The following is a 23,024-nucleotide window of genomic DNA, read 5'->3' on the forward strand; positions in this document are numbered from 1 at the left end:
AGAAATTACCTTAGTCCATGTTGCTTCTCCTCTTCTGTGACATATTAATGCCTATGTCCTCTTCATTCTAGGTACCCCTGAGAGATCTCACTCCATTTTATTACAGTACTCCATCAGTGGGGGCATCATTTGGCACTTGATGGATGAGTTTTACTTTACTCAAACAACCAATGTCCTCTTTATTAATGTTCCCCTGCCATATACTGCACAAACCAATGCCACACGTTTCCGGCTCTGGCAACCCTACAATAACGGTAAAAATAAACCTCTTTTCCTATGATCATGAATTGATCATTTATTTGGGATACATATTTAAATGAGACATTTGTCTTTGTTAAGATGATGGTGCAAGATTCAAACTAAATGAGGGTGTTTCGTGATCAGATTATTAACTCTTCAGTATGGCTGAGGTGATTTGGATTTGAAAATATAATACCTTGTCACTATTCTAATTCATTGTTTCAAAAGCTTTGGTTTCCTTTTGTGAGATGAATGTGGCTATGGTAAATGCCAAAGAAGAACCCATAGAGCATATTCCAAAATACGGACTTCAGTTGCACTGAAATGTTACTTTTTAGCACTATCTCACTTTTTGCTGAAATAATTATGTATGCATATGAGTATTTTTCTCAAAGTGTGAAATTTCATTCAAGATGTGAAACAATATTATAGGCACATAGTTTGACAGAAAAGAAAGTTATTGAGACTAAGTGTTGCAGTTGCCTGTTTTAAAAAGTGAAATGTGAATTGCATCCTATTTTGCATTGTCTTGTTTCTTCAGTGAGATGTCACAGAAAGAAATACAGTTTAATGGAGGTTTGAAATGGTGGTTCAAAATGCTCCTGCAAATTGATGGTATTTTCCTACTTTGCTCCTATTGTCTATTTTACGAAAAGGAAGATTTCAGTAACATTTCACTTTTTTCATTGCCTTCAAATGACAAAAACACAATTTTATTACACAGGTTTCTAGAAAAATAAATAGTCTAGAATGCTAAAGGAAGTGTTAAAGTATCATCTATGAAATAGAGTCTCTTAATGTGATTTTTATAACAAATGAGGCTAGAATTAAAACAAGCATTTAAAAAAATTACAGGGGCAGCTAGGTGGCGCAGTGGATAGAGCACTGGCCCTGGAGTCAGGAGTACCTGAGTTCAAATCTGGCTTCAGACACTTAACACTTACTAGGGGTGTGACCCTGGGCAAGTCACTTAACCCCAATTGCCTCACTAAAAAAAAAAATTACACTGCAAATAGAAGAATGTCTAGGATCCTTAACCTTTTTGTGTGTCATGAACCCCCCCTGGCAATTTGGAGAAGTGTGTGGATCAATTGTCAGAATAATGTCTTTGAATGGATACAATATACAGGATTATATAAAGGAAACCAAATATGTTGAAACAGTCATCAAAACTTTTAAAAAAAAAATAAGTTCAAAGGCCCCATGATCTAGAACATGTGTCAAACTCAAATAAAAAAGAGGACCACTAGCCTGCACCATAAAGATTCCTGTGAGCCACTTACTGATTAAGTTTAAAAATGTAATATCTATGTCTTATTGTATCTTTTTTTTATTTTGTTAAATATTTCCCAATCACCTTTCAGTCTGATTGGGTAGCACTGGAGAGTGAGCTGCATGCAGTCTGCATGTTTGACACCTCTGATCTAGAGTATTAAATCTATTGGAATAAGCAAAGAGTTGATGAAAGATCAATGAAGGATATTCTTTATGACTGGCTTGACATGCTTGACAAGAATAGCACAGGATGAGAGAGTATGCATGGATTGTAACTTGCACCAGTGAAGGGAATGCCCACATTAATAAGATCAAGGTTTCACTAGGTTATTGGGGTTTCACACACCTAAACAGTTCTGCCAAAGAATCCAAAAAGTATAACAATTATTAGGGAAAGAAAAGTTTTATGTAACATGAAGGAATTTTCTTCTGTGTAATTTTTTATGACAACATAATTAAAGATATTATTTCCACATGTTAGTAGACTATTGGCACCACTTGCTAAAACAGCGTGTTGATGAGTTTAATCACTGGTGACTCTACTAGTTATCTCACTTCATTTCCTATGGTCATAAACTACATTCCTAAATTTATTGAGAAATTTTACAAAAGTGGGCATTGATCACTGTGGGGACAAGAAAATGAGGATGAACAACTCAAAGGTCATACCTGCCTACACTTGGTGGGTCAATAACATCCTTTTCTTAAATGAAAGACAACATTTTTTTTTCAAAATGTGTTTTCTATCACAAGAATTCTGAAATTAGTGAGTCCTTTTTGTGCTATGTCAACTTAAAATGGTTATGAGATTCTCAACATATTTTGCTCATAATCATTGCAAATAAGCTGTCATGCATGTTATGCTGTGGTATGTTCTTTTTTAATTCTGGAAGCATATGTTTAACTTACTGAATTCTTTCCAAGGGGCAAAACTAATTTTTCACTTTTGAAATTTTTCTTCATCTGAAAATCATTTAGGCAAGAAAGAAGAAATTTGGATTGTTGATGACTTTATTATTGATGGGAATAATATAAACAATCCTGTAATCCTCCTGGATACCTTTGACTTTGGACCCAAAGAAGATAATTGGTTTTTCTATCCTGGTGGTAACATTGGCCTTTATTGTCCATATTCTTCAAAGGGGGCACCGTAAGTATTTATTTTAAAGACTTGGAACTTTTAAAAATCATTTCTCCATTATAAATTGATTTTCCCCCCTCTCCTTTTTTTTTTATTTAGTCCAACCTCTAATCTCATCAATATAGGGAACTGTGATTGTGGAAACTCTCCTTGCTGTTGCAAATCAGGAACTCATCGGTAATTTATGGTCTTAGAAACTTGCCTGGGGCACTGAATGGTTAAGTGACTTACCCATAATCATGTTACTAGTATATGTCAGAGGGAAGATTTGAGCCCATGTGTCCATGACTTCAACTATGCCACATTTCCTCTTATAGAAATTGCTGCTGTATTTTAAATATATGAATACAATGTTGTTTTTCTTTCTTGATAGTGAGGAAGATTCAGCTATGGTATTTGTTTCAAATGAAGTTGGTGAGCACTCCATCACAACTCGGGATCTGAATGTGAATGAGAACACAATTATCCAGTTTGAGGTATTCTGTTTTCTTCAATTATAATTTGAGAGGTTGCTTCTAGAAAAATAAAAGTCACAAATAATTTCATGTAATATGATCAAAAATTTTTCTGCAAGGATGTATCAGGTTTGGGGAGGTTTATTTTGGGGTTTGGGTGGTTTTGGTTTTTTACCCATGATCTATTTTTTCTAAAATGCAGAACCATCTTCTTATAAAGGTCAATTTTAGGTCAAATTTTAGAAATTTAAATCTTGGTATTGTGAAATGTTCCCCCTACCTATTGGAGAAAGAAGTTGCTAGAAGAAGTAACTAGAGATACTATAGAAATTTCATGAAAAACTTAATTCTAATATCGCCTTATTACTCTTTATAGTTAGAGTCTGGAACAATTTATTGTAACTATAGCCTTTATGATGTTAGAAATGTATATAATATTAACCATTTTAAGCCTTTCGTTTTCCAAGCAAAGTGGCTCTACATTTAATTTCATAGTATTTAAAGTATCTTTGCCAAGTATATTTCATTAACATTCATGCATTTTTTTTCCATTTTTCATGAAAGGAAATTCATACTTTATAGTAAATCAGGATTTTTTTAAAAATCTGGTTTAGTCTTTGTAACCACAGACTGTCGCATTTTACTATCAGTCTTCATTATTAACAGCATAAAACATACATGTTCCATAGCAAAGGGAGGTTGACTTAAAATATATCCTAATCATGGAAATGTGGCTTTCATTGATGCCTATTTTAAATTAATTAATTTCTGTAAACCATAATAAAATGTTAGATTTCATTGAAAAATTTAAGGAGCAGAACCTGTGGGAAAACTAGACTGCAATATTAAAAAAAAATTAACTGCTGTCGTCTTTCCATTTATAAGGTGTTTTTTAAATATTCACAAAAGGAAAAAAGATTAGGTTCTTTTAAAAGTTCTGTCAATACTAGGCTACCCCAAGCTAGAAACAAGGGCTTGAGATGGATTTTAAAACTATCCCCTTGATCATAAATGTATAGAAAAAAATCTAGCTAACATGTGAATCAAACATTGACCCTGACTAAGGGAGGAATCAGCTCAGGAAAAGAAGTGTAGCATATGTAATTTGTTAAGTTTTCATTAAATTCAGTGGAAATCTCTCCCACAAAAAGAGCAGAAGGGCTTCCTCTTTTCCAGAGATACCTATCCTGAAAGAAGACAACTCAAGAGAGATGATTCTATTGACCTTCGGCTATATTTACCATAGAATCATGAAATTTTGGAGCTGGGGCATATATTACAAAGAAAGATACCGAGACCAAAGAGACCAAGGTTACACACACACACACACACACACACACACACACATATATATATGTGCGTGTGTGTGTGTATATATTTCAGTTCAGGTCCTCCTAACTTGAGGGCCAACACTTTGTCTACTGTGCCATCAAGGTGCAAATAAGAATGGAAAGAAGAACAACTAATCAGTTGGAGGCTAAGTATAGTAGTTAAGAATTTCACTCTACTAGTGTTCTAAGTCTGGAGAAAGAAAAGTACCTCAAATAGGAGAGAATGAATGTTGCCCTCTCACACTACCATTACAGAGACCTTGGAATAGAATAGAGACTCAGTAAAAAGACAAGATGATTCAGAAGTTCTAGATTTAGTTAAATAGAACTGATGGCAAATAATCCCAAACGAAATACCACACTGAACTAGGCATGCTATTTCTTCTTAAAATTCTGAGTATTTTTTCTTTCTCTCTTGCTTATAATTAGTGATTCCATCTAATTGTGAACAGACAGCAAGGTATAACCAAGGAAAAACTCTTAATTAAAAAAAAGAAATTTTTGATAAAATTTCTTTTTTTTAGAACAGAATCTGAATTTTGTATTTATCTTAAATATGAGCTATACACAATGAAGAGATATTGCTGCCTGGTTTTACACTGTAATAAAGTAAGGGCTCAGTTTGGTGGCATCTACTATAATTTATACACATTAAGTCCATGAATCAATGAATGAAAAACATTTATTTTATAGTAAAGGCCAATCACTAAGACACAAGTACAAAATTAGAGACTCTGCATTCAAGGAAGTTGTATTCTAAAAGGGAGAAATAATACACATAGGGAAATGATAGCCATAAAAACTTTGGTTTTGGAAGTCATTGGTATAGGGAATAGAGTCAGAGAGAGTTGATTGACATACCCTTTGCAGAAATATTGGCAGTATTGATATGACTATGATTCCAAAGCTAGAGAAGTATGGTAGAAAGGGGGAGGGTAAGGCAGATCATAAAAAGATGTGAAATACAACTGGGGCCTTAAAAACAAATCAAACTGGGGCAGCTAGGTGGCACAGTGGATAGAGCACCAGCCCTGAAGTCAGGAGGACCTGAGTTCAAACCTGGCCTCAGACATTTAACACTTACTAGCTGTGTGACCCTAGGCAAGTCACTTAACCCCAATTGCCTCACAAAAAAAAAAAACTTCTAGGGGTCATTTCTAGCCAAATTAACCCCATTTTACTGATAAGGATCATTCTAGTATCTCCTGCATAAGAAAATGTGGGAAAACTCTAAAATCCAGAAAAACGATTAAACGATTGGACATTCTATTATATAAATTTACTTACCTTTACACCTTTCTTCTGCTTCAGTTAGCTCAAATCACTAATTTTATTTCTTTATAGCTTTACATGTATTCTTCCCTCCACCCCAACCTCTCTCTATGTTCTTTTAAACTCTATCTTCCCTCTCCTTTTCTCGTCTTGTATTCAACAGATCTTTAATTCTGACCAAAAGTTCAATAAAAATGGCCCCTCCTCCCCCATAACAATCAGAATCTCTTTATGCCAGACGATCACAGAAATAAGACTATATACAATGAAAAAAGGCTATATAAAAATTTCCAAACTCTTTATCTCAATACAGTATGCACACACACACACACACACACACACCTACCTCTGTATCTAACAACCTAGAAATGGCCTCCAAATTGAGTAGTAGTTATTTAGGGTATGCAACCAGGCAATAGTGTCTCTAATACTGCTAAATGAGATTTAAAATAAACAAAGAATTCCAATTTTGTTCTCTCAACACAAATTCTTCAGCAAATGCAAACATAGGAATTAATTAATTACCAATAAGAGATCTTCTAATAGAGATGTAAGCTCTGGAGAGACAGTGTATTCAAAAAACCCAAGCTTAGAATACGATCCTACCTCATAGAATCACAGAATGTTAGAACGAGAAATTACCTCACTGATACCTGGACCAACCTAATTTTATAGGTAAGGAAAGAAGAGTGAAGAGCAATACAATGACTTATCCAAAATGACAGAGACAGTTTGTGATAAAGTTCACACTAGAACCCAGGTCTCCTAACTTGTGTCTCAGTATTCTTTTCACTGTACTAAGCTATTTCCCTAATGAGCGAGAAAAACTCATTGTCAGAGTAAGGGGAATGAATGAGTCACAATTTTCATTTGTATTTACTTGGGTCATAGTCCAGCTTCTAAAGAAGACCAAAAGTGAAACACTGGGCTCCCTTCCATATGCTCTGCTTTTTTTTCCTATGGGATAAGGAGAGAAGTGACTTTTTCATGAAGCACTGAGGTGCTTTCTGAGAGATTGTCATATAAAGGTAGTGTACTATATTATTCATAAACAGAATTTTGTATTCCTAAATTATTCAAGAAGACATTTTCCAGGCAATGGGCTCTCTGGGAAATAGTAAAGTGGTGAATCATCTCAAGGTTTGCTAGTCTATGGTAATTTGTATTTTTTCCCCCAAGATCAACATTGGATGCTCAACTGATAGCTCATCTGCTGATCCAGTAAGGCTGGAATTTTCAAGGGACTTTGGGGCCACGTGGCACCTGCTACTTCCATTGTGTTACAGTAGTAGCAGCCACATCAGCTCTTTATGCTCCACTGAACATCACCCAAGCAGTACCTATTATGCTGGTACAACTCAGGGCTGGAGAAGGGAGGTCATTCACTTTGGGAAGCTTCACCTCTGTGGGTAAGTAAGGTTCTTGATGCTTCTTCCAGGCTTTTTCAAAGTTATCTTTCTTGAAATTTCCATTCCTGAAGTTATTTCAGCTTTCTTGCTTTTGTGAAGAGGACAGAATCCTACCTTTCATTTCTTACTGAATTCTTATTTAAATCAGATAAAATATTTATATTTTAAAACAATAGGGAACTGTGCTGACAGCCTTCTGTGACAGACAGTTGCTAAAAAGGTGCGTGGATGAATTGCTATATTGCAATATTCACTTCCTGGGTTGGAATATGTGATTCAGACAATTTGCATCTAAGAAGAATCTAATTTACCCTGAAATGTTATGACCCCCACACACCATACCATACACACCCATACTTATTTAATAAATTCATTGGAGAATTTTCCTATTTCTGCAATTCAAATCTCTCTATCTTGCTTTTGAAGACATGGAATTATAGGATCATAGAGTTTTAGAGCTAGAATGGACTTTAATGACAATCTAATCCCAACCCCCTCATGTTACAGATAAGGAAACTGAGGCTCACAGAGAGGTGATGGGATTCAACCACTATTACATAGTGTCAAGAGCCAGAACTGGATAATTAGTCTTCAAATTCCATATCCAGAGCTCCAGAATCCTACTTTCTTAGAAGAAAGCTCTAGTACTTTCCCACAGGCATTTCTGTTCTCTTCTTCTTCCTTCTGCACTTCTGCTACATCTCCTGAATTTTTTTTTAATGAAAGGTCATTTGAGGGGAGATGGTAATAGCTCACATTAAAATGATGTTTTGAAGATTACAGAGTAGTTTCCTCACACCAACCCTAATGGGATAGATACTGAAAATATTATTATCCCCATTATGCTGATAAGGAAATGTAAAAATAAAATGAAAAACTGTAGGTTTAAAAAAATGGTAAGATAAAGAAGAAAGCAACAAGGCACACTAGCCTCTCTTGGATGACATTTTAATTTTGTCTTTCTTTGTCTTTTATTATGAAGATCAATAATTAAAAAGAAGAAAGTAGTTTGTAAATATAAAATATAGCACTTGCCCCCACCCCCTCCACACTAAACAGACTTAAAGATGCCTAATGGCTTCTCTTGCTTTCAGGGTGGTCTTCAGCCAACCACAAGCTAGCTTCATGGGGAGGTACTTTAATCTCTTCAGCTTGGTGACCATGGGGGCCATCTTTAGATCTTTTATAATTTAAATTCTCTCAGACAATTGTCAGATACCAATGGCACCCAACTAACTAGTTAGCCAGAGAACCTCTTGGACATCTTTAAATCTCTCTTTTCACTGTTTTTTCCCATATATTTTGGAAACTCCAGTCTTTTACCACAATTATTCTAAGAAAATTCTTTTTGACACCTTTAATACTCATGATCCAGATAAATCATTCTCAAGGGCCCCAGTTAGCAAAACTGCAAAAGAGCCAGGTGAAACTGTAGTGATTAGACTCTTCCTGAGTCTCTCCACCACCATACCCTGTTACCATGATCCATGCAAATAAACATACTTCTCCTCATCTCCACCTCCTCACTTCTCTGGCTTCTTTCAAGTCCCAGATAAAATTCCACCTTCTGGGGGCAGCTAGGTGGTACAGAGGATAAAGCCCCAGCCCTGAGTTCAAATCCAGCCTCAGACACTTGATACTTGCTAGCTGTGTGACCCTGGGCAAGTCACTTAACCCTCTGTCCCACCAAAAAAAAAAATTTCACCTTCTACAAGGAGCCTTTCCAGATTCCCTAAGGCTGATGTCTTCTCTCTCTCTCTGTCGATTTCCCAATTTATTTTGTTTTGTTTTTTTAGTGAGGCAATTGGGGTTAAGTGACTTGCCCAGGGTCACACAGCTAGTAAGTGTTAAGTGTCTGAGGCCGGATTTGAACTCAGGTACTCCTGACTCCAGGGCCGGTGCTCTATCCACTGTGCCACCTAGCTGCCCCTCCCAATTTATTTTGAATATATTTTATTTGTGCATAATTGTTTGCATCTTGTCCCTCCCATTACACTGTGAGTTCCTTGAGTTCTTTCCATGTTTTTTGCCTTTCTTTGTATGCCCAGTGCTTAGCACAGTGCCTACAGAGTAGATAGCAGGTTAACAAAAGCTTGTTGACTTGACTTGACACAAATATGTAAATATGTACATATATATACATGCAAATATACAGAGTAATCTGTCCTCACCAATAAGTGTGAAATTGACCTCATGACTTTAATTTTTATGATGTAGGCCTCAACCAAACTAGGCCTAAACTCAATTGAAGCCTAGCATTTTGTGCTATGGGATGATTCATTTATTCAACAAAGTTGGCTTTCATTTTTAAATCCCTTTACGGGGGGGGGGGGGGGCAGCTAGGTGGTGCAGTGGATAAAGCACCAGCCTTGGATACAGGAGGACCCAAGTTCAAATCCAGCCTCAGACACTTCACACTTACTAGGTGTATGACCCTGGGCAAGTCACTTAACCCTCATTGCCCCACAAAAAGACCCAAAAACCAAACAAACAAAAATCCTTTTAGTTACTCTACTCTAATATTCTTGCTGAAAACCCAAAAATCTAAAAAAGTAAAGGCCACTAAGAGTAACTTCATCAGGGTTTTTCCCAGCCAGGTGACGAAGGAAATAGGATGCATCCAAGTTTCATTAGTGGTAAGACAGTTGGTTCTTATATATCATAAATAATGGAATTGTATAGCTAGAATGGACTTTCGAGATGTTGTAGTACAACCACCTGGTTTCACAAATGAAGAAACAGAGACCCAGACAGCTGCTATTGAGGGAAGCTTGCCAGAACAGCAGCGGCATGTTATAGTAGAAAGAGCCAGGAATAAAATTCCACCTCCCTTACTTACTACCTGGGTGACCTTGGGCAAATCCAAGCCTGTTTCTTCATCTGTAAAATGAGAATGCTGAGCTAGATGATCTTTTACATCCCTTCAGATTCTAAATCTATGATCTATGATCCTTTGATGATGACCTCTGAAAGTGCCTTGGTCCTAATGCAATATTCAGCACAAAAAGGTTCCACACTTTCTAATTGTCTTTGAATTTTTCCTAATAGACCTCCTAAGAAACTCATCTAAATCTAAGAGTGGATGTAGAGGTTAGTAGCAACTTCCACAAGAAGCCCAGCTATTGTTCCTGGATTGTGCTGGTGACAATATGATGTGCTTTTTTGGCACATCCCCACACAGGAAGTTATTCCATCTGTTGTGTATGAAATAAGGTTGCAAAGGTTTACCTTCCCCAATGAGGCTACCCAAAACACAGTTTTGGAGGCTGACTCAGTTTACTAACTAGTAATATCTCTTCAGTCTATGCCTTTTGCTCCAGGAGGACCTATATTATCTGTAAGTGTGAACAAAAGATATATAGGCATCTATAAATCTAACCACTCTTGCTTAATGATAAATTAAAAGGCAATTTTTAAAAATACAAATTTATAATAGTCAAAATACTAGCCTTAGACTGTCACTTATATTTTAACCATTGCTATGAAAGAGAAATAAATTTGAAGAAAAGGATATGTATCCACTTCTCAAATGGTATCCTATATAAGCTGTAAGCTGTCTTCCAATACTTTTGAAAAAACATCACTGTTTGATCCTTATTTAAGAACCAGCATTGCCAATACACTCCAAACTAGATATGCTAATAAATGTCTAACAACCATCTCTCTTTAAAAAAAAGTATACACAATGCACTTTTAAATTTAAAATTTGCATTATTAATGCTTTTTTTATTTGGTGGGGCAATGAGGGTTAAGTGACTTGCCGAGGGTCACACAGCTAGTAAGTTTCAAGTGTCTGAGGCAAGACTTGAACTCAGGTCCTCCTGAATCCAGGGCCGGTACTTTATCCACTGTGCCACTTAGCTGCCCCCTTTAATGCTTTCTTAAGTTTAGAGTAAGCATCAAAAAATATATATATATCAAGCCATGATTTGTGTGAATGCTCACACTGAAAATTTAACACTGAGAACTGAATACAGACCCCTGCTGCAAAGCCACAATTGCCTCTAAGTGACCTCTTGTTTATTCCACAATCAATTCAGGATGTGAGTTCATAACACATCCCAACTGGTTCATGTGACAGGTGTTTTAAAGTCAGATTTTTTTTATCCCTTCATTATACCTAATTGAACATCATCCATAATTATCCATAAACATGAATATTTTAAATATAAATTACAGGGATGACCAGTGGGATCTGATTTCCACAGACGGTCACACTGGGCTCAGAGCATAAATATTTGTTTCCTATTCATTCCTATTTCCTATTTATTTCCCATTCACATCATTTTTGTACTTGTGTATTCTTTTCTATGTTCTGTTTCTTTTTAAAACTTCCCAAGTTCTTTTTTATAACTTTATGCAGTTTCATAATGAGTCAGCCAAAAGAAATCTGTTTAATGAAGGCAGTACTGTGTGCTTGAATTTTTAAGTCTATGCTTTAAATAACAGGTTCCTTTGAATACCACTGATGTGGGAGAATAGATGCTGACACTCACTAAGGAGCATGGCAGCAAGGATTTTTAAATGATATTTCAGCAGAAGGAAACCACAATGAAACTAGACCTTTCAGTCCATTTATCATGGTACTTGCAGTTTCTGTGTCAAGACAGGTGAAATAATAATAAATATCCAACCAAGGTAGCTCATTTGTATTCCTAACATTTGAATAAATAAAAAGCTCAAAAAATTCTATGTAGGCTTTTGTTCAAAGTAGAACTCCAAGCATTTCCCTCAGCTCAGCAGTCTGAAAGTTCAAAAGGAAAAAAAAGTGTTCTTTGCCAAAACTAAATTGTGAAATATATTTGAAAGTAAAGTTTAATTTCACATTGGGAATTCTTTTGCTCAGGAGGAGGAGATAGCTTATAGATAATAATAATCTTAATTTAAAGAAATGATAATAGGGTTTAAATTATGGGTGAGAACTTTGCTTCAATCGTTTTAATAGCTACTGAGCTTAAAGAACCTAGCAAATATTCCAACTTAAAGTTTTGACTTTTTATATCAGCTTTTCATACCTAAAATTTAGCAAACATTACATAAGAAGTAAGAGCAAGTCAATGGGCAGATTCACAATGTATAGAAAGAATAGTAATAATGATAAATACTCATGTAGCATTTGAATTGCAAAGTGTTACATACATATTTTCCTTTGGTCATATGCCATCAATTTTCATGGCTAGGGTCCCTATCCTATCTCTTACCCATCTGGTAGCCATCCCTTTCCAACCCATGCCATGAAAATACAGAGGAGCATTTTATTCCTACTCTGCTTCTCAAGAAAGCATAATTGAGGGGCAGCTAGATGGCGCAGTGGATAGAGCACCAGCCCTGGAGTCAGAAGGACCTGAGTTCAAATCCGGCCTCAGACACTTAACACTTACTAGCTGTGTGACTCTGGGCAAGTCACTTAGCCCCAATTGCCTCACTAAAAAAAAAAGAAGAAGAAGAAAAAGAAAGCATAATTGATCCCAAGGAATGCCAACATTATTCTCAAATATAAAGAACAATAAAAAAAAACACAGGGTAGATGGTTAATTTAAAAAGCTTCCATGCTGGAAGAAAGGAAAAAATAATGACCTATTATTATTGACTATTTTGACTAGCAAAGAGGAAGTCTGAGAAATGACTTTAGGAGTCAGACTTTGATCTAGGGGAGATGAATAGAATATCCTAGTTTCTTTCCCCTTGTTCTTGCACTGATTTTTTTTTTGTGGGACTTCCATAAAATTGACTATTGGTAGGCAAAGTGAAATTGGTGACATTAAACACCATAAGTAGATCATTAGTAATAGAATTTTAGGGACAGAAGGGATCTTAGAGATCATCCAGTCCAATCCCCTTCTTTTATAGATGAGGAAACTCATGTTTTTCTAACACGGTTTTTTCAAGATTGGAGAATAGAATGTTTTAGCATCCATTCTTTGATGAAAACAGGGAGAAGTCAATGCATTTAATTGTTCAGAAACCTTATGTTTTGCTTGTGTTTTTTCTACAAAATGAGTATGGTTTCTTTAAAATAGGGCCATCTATATCGAAAACAAGACAATTAAGTAGCACAGTAAGTAGAGCCCCAAGGCTGGAGTCAGGAAGACATGAGTCCAAATTTTACCTCAGACACTAGCTGTGTGACCCTAGGCAAGTCACTTGACCCTGTTTGCCTCGGTTTCCTTATTGGTAAAATAAGCTGGAAAAGGAAATGGGAAACCACTAAAGAAAACCCTAAATGGTGTCACAAAGTCTTATAAGTCTTTTAAATCTTTTGATAAGAGGGCGAGTCGTTTACAAATGTCTAGATACCTCAAGTTTCTAGAAGCTAGGGAAGGCTAGTTTTGAACCAAAAACCAACAGGGAAGATGTGGATTGGGGAAAGATTATCATGGAATTTTTGGTAGACTGGCCACCCAGGCTACCATTTGATTTTTCTTCAGCTTTATACTGGATCATGAGAAGAGATAGAAAGTTGGAAAGAAAGCAGGGCAGGGTATTTGCTCATGCATTTCTTTCTCCTGGGAATGTCTGTCTGTTTCCAGCTCTGCCTCATCCAATTTCAAAGAAGTTCTTATTCTACTGGATAGAGGAAACAGGAAGTCCTATGTTCAAATCGCACCTCAGACACTTACTAGCTGGATGAATTACCTATCCTTTCTTGGCCTCAGTTTCCTCGTGGGTAAAATAGGGATAATAAAAGCACTCTCCCAGGGTGTTCAAATAACTTTCCAGGTTTTCTCAGTAAATATTTGTTGAATGAATACACTGTTGAATGAGTTCCAAAGAACTGTTGAATTTTTTGAATGAGTACCCTATTAACAGCTGGTTGAAAGTCCCTCCTGTAAGAGAAAGAAAAAAGACATTGAAATCAAATTACACTTTTGGAATCATATGGATTTTGCCTGAAATCTGCATTTGATGCACTGCAATTAATTGGAGTGGTAGACAAATCCCAAGAGCTCTATCTCCAAGTTAGGGGATTCAGGGTATTAGTTCTTCTCAAGTCAAGTAAAGTCAAGTTAGATTTAAAAGGAATTTAGATTATTTAAAAGAAAACTAACTTAACTGTACCTGATTGTATTTAAATCTTGATTATAATTGCAAACATATTTACAATTGTAAATACATTTAAACATACCGTTGTTTAATTTTTAAGCTGAGCTTAACTTTTATGCATAGTGTTTAGCAATACCTTTTTGTTTGTTTTTTTGGAGGGCAAGGCAATGAAGGTTAAGTGACTTCCCTAGGGTCACACAGATAGTAAGTGTCAAGTGTCTGAAGCTGGACTTGAACTCAGGTCCTCCCGAATCCAGGGCTGGCGCTTTATCTACTGCACCACCTAGCTGCCCCTGCTTAGCAACACTTATTGACATTTTATGAAGAGTTTTCTTTTTATGGGAGAAAGGGATAATTGATTAAAAAGGAGAACTACTCTTTCATTTAGTTAAACATGCCTGGGGAAACAGCTCTTCAGCCCAAGAAAGCATAGCCCAGGCACTATCTCTTGCCACCTTGCACAAATTACAGGCAAAGTACTTAAGATGATGTATTTAAAATAGCCTCTGGCTTCCTCATCTTGCAAACCCAAACCTATAAAGTGATGACAAAAGTTAAAACATATGGTAAGTCTATATGCTTTCATTGTTAACATTGACTTGCCCATGAAATGTGAGAAGTCAGGAGCTGCTCGTTGTTACCAGAGACTGTTATTGATCAGCTATATTCTGTTATCTTTCTCCAATGATTACTGTATGGATGACGTTTACCTCTTTTCCAGATCTGTACGATTCAGATGGTATCAGGGATTTTATCCTGCAAGCTCTCAGCCAGTGACTTGGGCCATTGATAATGTCTATATCGGCCCACAATGTGAGGAGATGTGTAATGGGCATGGGAGTTGTATCAATGGAACCAAGTGTATATGTGATCCTGGGTACTCAGGCCCAACTTGTAAAATAAGTACCAAAAATGCTGATTTTCTCAAGGATGATTTTGAAGGTGATTTTTTTTTCTTTAATCATAAATCCTATGTATATTTGTTTTATAAAGGAATTTGAATGTTGAGGGATAAGATACATTTTAGCAATTTACAAGTAAACATAATGAACTATGAAACTTTCTAAAAAGTTATTATTGTAATTCTTAGTAACCAAGAAAATCTTTGACATCTACCTTACTTTCAAAACAATAGGCTATTAGGAAGAATGCTTCCTTAATTATGAACTGTTCAGATTCTTTTATACCCTTTCACAGAATCAGAGAGCTTAATGATCATCTAGTCCTACCCCTACAAAATAAAAGAGTTCTTTCCATAATGCCTCTGATAATCTAGCCTCCTTTTAATAGGTAGCCTATTATATTATTGACTACTCTAATTGTTAGAAATTCTTCACTTATTATGTCTCCTTCTGTTCACTAATCATTCTCCTGCCCTTTAAAGCAACACAGAATAAATCTACTTATTTCAGAGTTAAAGTATTTGAAGGCAGCTATGATTTCCTCCCTAAATCCTTTTTCCAGACTATATAGAACTGGTTCACTTAACCTTTCCTCAGATGATAAGCTTTCTAAATTTATTATCATTATGGTTTGCTCTTCTCTGGATACATCCTAATTGTTCAACATACTCATTAAAGTATGGTATCTAAATATGAATACCCTTCTGTCCTGACCAGCAGAAGTTTCTGATCAGAGGATCTGTTATGTCATTTAATCCTGACACTACAGAATCATTGTCTATCACAAAAGGTAGAATATACATTTTCTCATATTTCTCATTTCAATTATCCGTTATCACTATTTCTAGATTATTAGCATAAGTAATGTAAGTTTCTCTGCAATGCTGCTCAACAATTAGAGACTTATCTCTGCCAGGCTTCTACATATGTCAAGTATAATTTTTCATTAACAAAAATTTTTACCAAATGGAGATTGAGAGTCATCTAGTAGGAGGGAAAAGGAGTGAACAAAGTCCCAGAAATGTAAGCACTTGTCTCTGGGCCATTACCAATCCATTAAACAGCATTGAGTCAATCATTGTTTATATACCTTGGTTTCTACATTTGAAAACTAGACAAGTTTTTGAAAAAAAAATCAGATCCAGTGATAATGGACAACATTTACTCACTAGGAAACATTAAAGTTAGTCAATTTCCCTTTCAACCTGTGGTATAGATTTCTGTATGTACCAGAACTACCTCTAGGGAATTTGTGTATTTGTCGGGGTATGAGGAGGGGTAGAGGAAAAAAGAGAAAAAGAGAAGTCCAGCCCTAACTGTAATAAAAATGGAGAATGGAAAATAATAAAGGAACATCACTCCATACTGTTATTTTTGGCTTCAACCAATTTTTCAAGTGTCTTTATAACAGTCATATCTAGTAGAAGACAGAAAGTATCTTATTTAAGCTACAGGATCCCTTGAGTTAAGAGCACATCAGCCTTGTATACTTACAAATTATAGCATGATGAGCAATTTGATAGGGATAGGGAAGTTGTGATTTCATTGGAATTGGGAAGTCCAGGTTTGGAAAATTCCCATTACCAATGCAGATCAGCACTTTCTTTCCAGTTTATGGTATTTAAAAAGGTGCATAAAATATGCCAGTAATATTTATGACTTAGGCACATTTTGATTTTTTTTTGGTTTTATGAGATATTTTATTTTTTCCGTTACATGTAAAGATAGTTCTCAACTTTTGTTTATACATGCTTTACAATTTCAGATTTTTCTCCCTCCCTCCCCCCTCCCCTAGACAGCAGGTAACCTGATATAGGTTATATCTATATATCTCTATACATATACATATAGATATATATATATACACACATATATATACACATAATAACATTAATCCTATTTCTGCATTAATCCTGTTACAAGAGAAAGAATCAGAGCAGTGATGCAAAACCTCAAAATAGAAAAAAAAACAACAGCACCCAAAACAAAAGAAATAATATGGTTCAATCAGCATCTATACTCCACAGTTCTTTTTTTTTTCTTGGATTTGGAGATCCTCTTCTATCATGAGTTCCCTGGAACTCTTCTGTACCATTGCATTGGTGAGAAGAATATAGTCCATCACAGTAGGTCAACACTCAATGTTGATGATACTGTGTACAATGTTCTTCTGGTTCTGCTCATCTCACTCATCATCAGCTCACGTAAGACCCTCCAGGTTTCTCTGAACTCTTCCTGCTCATCATTTCTTACAGCACAATAGTATTCCATTGTATTCATATACCACAACTTGTCCAGCCATTCCCCAATTGATGGGCACCCCCTCAACTTCCAATTCCTTGCTACCACGTAAAGAGCAGCTATAAATATTTTTGTACATGTGGGTCCCTTTCCCCCTTCCATGATTTCTTTGGGCAAAAGACCTAAAAGTGGGATTGCTGGGTCAAAGGGTATGCACAGCTTTATAGCCCTTTGGGCATAATTCCAAATTGCTCTCCAGAATGGTTGGATCAGCTCACAGCTCCACCAACAATGCATTAGTGTTCCAATTTTCCCACAGCCTCTCCAACATTTATTATCTTCCTTTTTTGTCATTTTAGCCAATCTGATAGGTGTCAGGTGGTACCTCAGAGTTGTTTTAATTTGCATCTCTCCACATTTTGATTTTTAAAATTCAAAGGCCCACTGCCTAAAAAGTTGAAAATGTATTTGCATTGCTTCCTAATATAGATAATACAATTCTGTTTTTGGAATATGAATAAAGATGTATGCATCTTCCATTTTTTCAGGTCAACTGGAGTCTGATAGATTCTTGTTAGTGAGTGGTGGAAAGCCATCTAGGAAATGTGGAATCCTTTCCAGTGGAAACAACCTCTTTTTCAATGAAGATGGCTTACGCATGTTAATGACTCGGGATTTGGATTTGTCTCAGGCTAGGTAAAGTGCTATGATGAATTATTTGAGAATTATTATTATACCTTGCATCATATTTTTCAAATAGAATTTAACTAAACCAAGATGAGGAGGGGAATTGCCAGGATAAGTCCTTCCTGGGAAATGACTTGTCTATTTTTAAGAATCTATTAGAATACAACCTACCTTAATTTCTGTTCTGGTACCAAAGGAGATCTATGAAGTAACTGGATCAGAAATCAGAAATGGCTTCATTGATTAAAGTTACTATGTTGTATTAACAAAAGAAATTAATATGAAACGAAATCATTTAATTCATTCTTGGTCATCCTCCTGAAGTTTAATCAAGCAGCTATAATTACATATCCTTATATGGTTTGTGCTGCTTTCATAATAAACAGATTTCCATCTGACTTGGATTTTTTTCACTCTGTACAATATGCTTAATGTAAAATTTTGTTGAAATGTGATATATCATCAAACTACATTCATAGCCAATTTAGCATTGGCAGTTTAAGTTAAAAACATCTGAAATTCAACTTCATCGTTTACAACCATTTGTTTCAAATGATCTTACAAATCCTAACCAGTCATTTTCTAAATGGAACACAACTGTTCAGAAACAAACATTAAAACTTGCGTGGAGGATTATGTCTGACATGATGTTCATCCCTTGATCACTTAATGCGCCAGGAATTTAACAAGTAAAATTTAAAGGCAGTTTTAACATGTATAAAATGTAATCATATATGCTGTCATTGAAAATGAATGAAAAACCCAATTTAAAATTTATTCTAGGATTTCATAAGTCTCTTAAAGTATATCAATGCATTTCTTCTATTTTGCCTAAGGTTTCTGCTGATTGTATTATAAACTTCCTTGTGCCTCTCAGAATACATAATTTTGTCTTTGAATTAATAAGAACAATTGATAGGAAGCAAGTTTTCCTACTTTTTTCATTTTTACTTGATTTTCATGTCACATTATCATTCCCTACTGAGAACTCTAAATTATAAATCATCACACTTTTCCAAGGAATTAATGCAGTAATGATTCACAAATAGGCTACCATTAAGTTAATATAATTTCCCCTATCTTTATTATGTTCTATTTCTTTTACAAGCACTGACTACAAAACCTATTTTCAATAAAACACTTATATTTATAAATATAAAAGATTCTAAGTAAACCAACCAGTATTTGTCCACTGTGAAAACTTCATCTCATCTCAATAGCAAACTTTGATAAGATTTCCATATATTTTACCCTACACATTAAAAACCCAGTTTTGTTAGGGTCGACAAAACAATTAGGTGTCCAATCAGTTTTTAAAATAAATAAATATTAAACAAATAAATAAACAAATAATGCAATTTGGTTTCATGCAAAGATACTAAAACGATTCCTAAATTCCTGTGTTATGCATATGTTTGTATTTGTGTGTATGTATATCTCACACATTCAATATAATAAGCACAGGTAGATACAGGTATATAATACATATATAGATACAGCGTGTAATAAAGAGATGGGTACAGTATATAACAAACACAGGTAGATATATCTGATATGTTGTGTGTATGTGTATATAGACATACACAACACACATATATAATTACATATTATATATATATATACACCTGTGTGTATTGAATATTGTGTTGAATATATGATATTTTATTGAATATAACATACATAGTATATGCTAGGAAGTCCTTAGGTCAAATCCTTTTGAATTCTTTTTAACTATATAACAAATCATAAAGTCAAAACCATGTTAGAACTGGAAGGCACCTGAAAAGCTGTTTGAATGAGACTGAAGTCTAGATAGAGGTTAAGTAGCTTTCTTAAGTTTACATCTTTAAAATTCTGATTTCATCAGTATATGGAAACACCTTCTGCCACAAAAATTCACGCCATCATCACATCTCACTTAGTCTACTACAATGGTGTCCTATTTACTCTTCTAGCCTCTAGTCTCCCCACACATTCTCCACACAACTACCAAAATAATGTTCCTAAAGTTCAGGTCTGACTATGTCACCTCTACTTAACAAACCTAAGTGGTTCCCTAATCAAATACAAAATCATCAAGGAGGGGTGGCTAGGTGGCGTAGTGGATAAAGCACTGGCCCTGGATTCAGGAGGACCTGAATTCAAATCCAGCCTCAGACACTTGACACTTGCTAGCTGTAAGACCCTGGGCAAGTCACTTAACCCCCATTGCCCTACAAAGCACCCCCCCAAAAAAAAAGTCCTCAAGGAGGACTTCTCAATCGCTTTACCCCTCCAGGCTTATCATATAAGGCTTTGCTTCGAGCACTCTGTGATCTAACCACACTAACCTCCCTCACATAACTTTCCAATTCCTGTCTCCATGCTTTTGTAGAAGCAGGGAATGCACTCCCTCCTCAATTCCTCCTCTTAAAGTCTCTACTTTTCCTTCAACCCTCCACTCAAATACCAGAAGCTTTGCCTGATCATCCATATTACTATATATTTGTTTTGTATATATTTTCTATGAGAGGCAATATGGCTAGCACATGATAACAAGCTGGCCCCAATTCAGGAAAACCTAGGTTCAAGTCCTGTCTCTGCCAGAAACTGGCTATGTGACCTTGTGTTGTTGACCAGTCATCTTTCAATCATGTCTGACTCTTCATGGCCCCATCTAGGGTTTTCTTGGCAAAGATACTGGTGTGGTTTGTTATATCCTTCTTCAGCTCTTTTTACAGATGAGGAAACTGAGGCATACAGGTCCACACAGCCAGTAAGTGTCTGAGGCCAGATGTGAACTCGGGAAGATGAGTCTTCCTAACTCCATGACTTGTACACTAAGCCACCTAGCTGACCTATGTAACTCTATATAAGTCACCTAACCTCTTGTGCTCTAGGCAACTCTTTAAGACTATAAGTTGCAGGGGCAGCTAAGTGGCGCAGTGGATAGAGCACCAGCCCTGGATTCAGGAGTACCTGAGTTCAAATCTGGCCTCAGACACTTGACCCTTACTAACTGTGTGACCCTGGGCAAGTCACTTAACCCTCATTGCCCCGCAAAAAAAAAAAAAAAAAAAGTCTATAAGTTACAGAAAAAGTTCTGGCCTGTATTGATACAAAGAATTTCCCTGCCTGGGAGTTCCCTACATCAATGAAGTCACAAGTCCTTCTCATTATTGCTATATTTAAATATAAGGATAGGGGTAAAGAAGCAGATAGAGTATTGAGGTGGATAGAGTATTGAGCTTGAAGTTAGGAAATGTGCTGCCTTTAAGACCGTAGGCAAATCATTTAATCTTTGTGGGCCTTAGTTTTCTCATCTCCAACATCAGGATAATAACAGCACCTACCTCCCAGAGGTGTTATGAGGGTCAGATGAGATAACAAGTAAAAAACTATAAAGCATTATATAAATGTTAACTTATAATCTGTTTATAATACACATCTGTCCAGATAGAATCTAAGATCCTAAAAGGTAGGAAGGAAAATGTTATATGTTGTCTTCCCATCCCTGTCACCTAGCCCAGTGCTTAGCATATACTTGGTGTTTAATAGATGCTTGTTTGGTTTGTTGGTGCAAATTGCCAGCTTATCCATAAATTATAATCCTAGAGAGTTACCTAGAGAAATTGAGAGACTATAATTAACTTGCCCATGGTAGCAAAAGTAGTATTTATCACGACTTTAATCTAAGTCTTCCTGACTCTAGATCTGGTCCTCTATCTATTGTACCATGTTTACATACACACATGTGCAGTCATATATACATGTCTATGTATATACATATTTATATATATACATATTTATATATATACTCATGAATATAAACATATTTAGATATATGTAGAACATTAAGTATATGTTTCTCTATTCAGGAATTCTTAGCATTTTTTCATATCTTGAGCCCCTTTGGCAGGCTGGTGAAGCCTATAGACCCCTTCTCAGAATAATGTTTTTAAGTACATAAAATAAAAAACACAGGAATACAAAGAATATCAATTCTATTGAAACACAATTATCAAAGCATGTACACACATGTATATATAATTTCATGGACACCAGAGTAAAATATTATACTATACTAAATAAAAAGGTGCTACAAATACATAAAAATAATATATCTCATCTTAATTAGTTAACATAATGTCTAATTAATAAGGGGTTCGGGGGGGGGGGGCAGCCAGGTAGCGCAGTGGATAGAGCACCAGCCCTGGAGTCAGGAGGACCTGAGTTCAAATCCAGCCTCAGACACTTGACACTTACTAGCTGTGTGACCCTGGGCAAGTCACTTAACTCTCATTGCCCAGCAAAAAAAATAATAATAATAAAGGGTCAGGAATATACAGAAGACCTGCCAAGATGATTTCAGCAAGGTTGGATTAGGTACTGAAGTCCATTGAGACTCTACAATTCTGTTATCCTCTTCTACTTTATTATTCTAACATGTGGGTTATGTTTACTGGCATGCTAGCCAGTTGTCACTCTGCTTATCTTCCTGCCTCTTGAGAAGGCTGCCATTGGTTGGCCACCAAATCTCTCCCATGAGAGGTAGTAACCTGTATGTATTCTTTTTCCCAGTCCTCGTAGAGAGACTTGGAAACCAGTTTACATTCACCAGAATGTAAAGGGCCTATATAACAGCAGTATGTCATTCCTGAATAGTTTCTGACCTCTTGCCTACGTTCAAAAATAATTTGTATCTTATAATCATGGAATTTTAGATTCAGGTTATCTCTTAGACATCACCTATCTTCATTTCGTGATATGCTGTAGCATATTCACTCTTAACTAAAGATGTAATATATGAAAACACCACGTTGGAAGTTTTAGGATGCGTAGCTGATGATTTATGTTCTCGATTCCAAATGGCAAAAGAAAAAATTCTCATCTCAGCCAAATAGCAGCACATGGTCCCAAACTTCCACATCCCTTGGATAATTACCCTATTTATAAAGAACTACAAAAGGGAAAAATGAAGTATGACCTCCTTTTAAATCTTTCTTCTGCTTAGGGAGGGAAGGAAGGCCATGAAAGGGAAAGGAATT

The 23,024-nt window shown here is 35.8% G+C and overlaps 1 protein-coding gene across 4 annotated transcripts in view; it reads left to right on the forward strand.

Annotated features, from left to right (window-relative positions):
- RELN (reelin) overlaps positions 1-23,024 on the forward strand; it is a 577,995-nt gene that overhangs the window by 470,325 nt on the left and 84,646 nt on the right. For all 4 annotated transcript variants that reach the window (XM_043965756.1, XM_043965757.1, XM_043965754.1 and 1 more), the window contains exons 38-43: positions 72-254; positions 2,494-2,665; positions 3,030-3,132; positions 6,894-7,123; positions 14,889-15,109; positions 17,859-18,006. In XM_043965756.1, coding sequence (XP_043821691.1) covers positions 72-254; positions 2,494-2,665; positions 3,030-3,132; positions 6,894-7,123; positions 14,889-15,109; positions 17,859-18,006 — 1,057 coding nt within the window. The remainder of the gene's footprint in view (positions 1-71; positions 255-2,493; positions 2,666-3,029; positions 3,133-6,893; positions 7,124-14,888; positions 15,110-17,858; positions 18,007-23,024) is intronic.

Source organism: Dromiciops gliroides, chromosome 5 (genome assembly GCF_019393635.1).
Source record: "Dromiciops gliroides isolate mDroGli1 chromosome 5, mDroGli1.pri, whole genome shotgun sequence".
Lineage (NCBI taxonomy): Eukaryota > Metazoa > Chordata > Mammalia > Microbiotheria > Microbiotheriidae > Dromiciops > Dromiciops gliroides.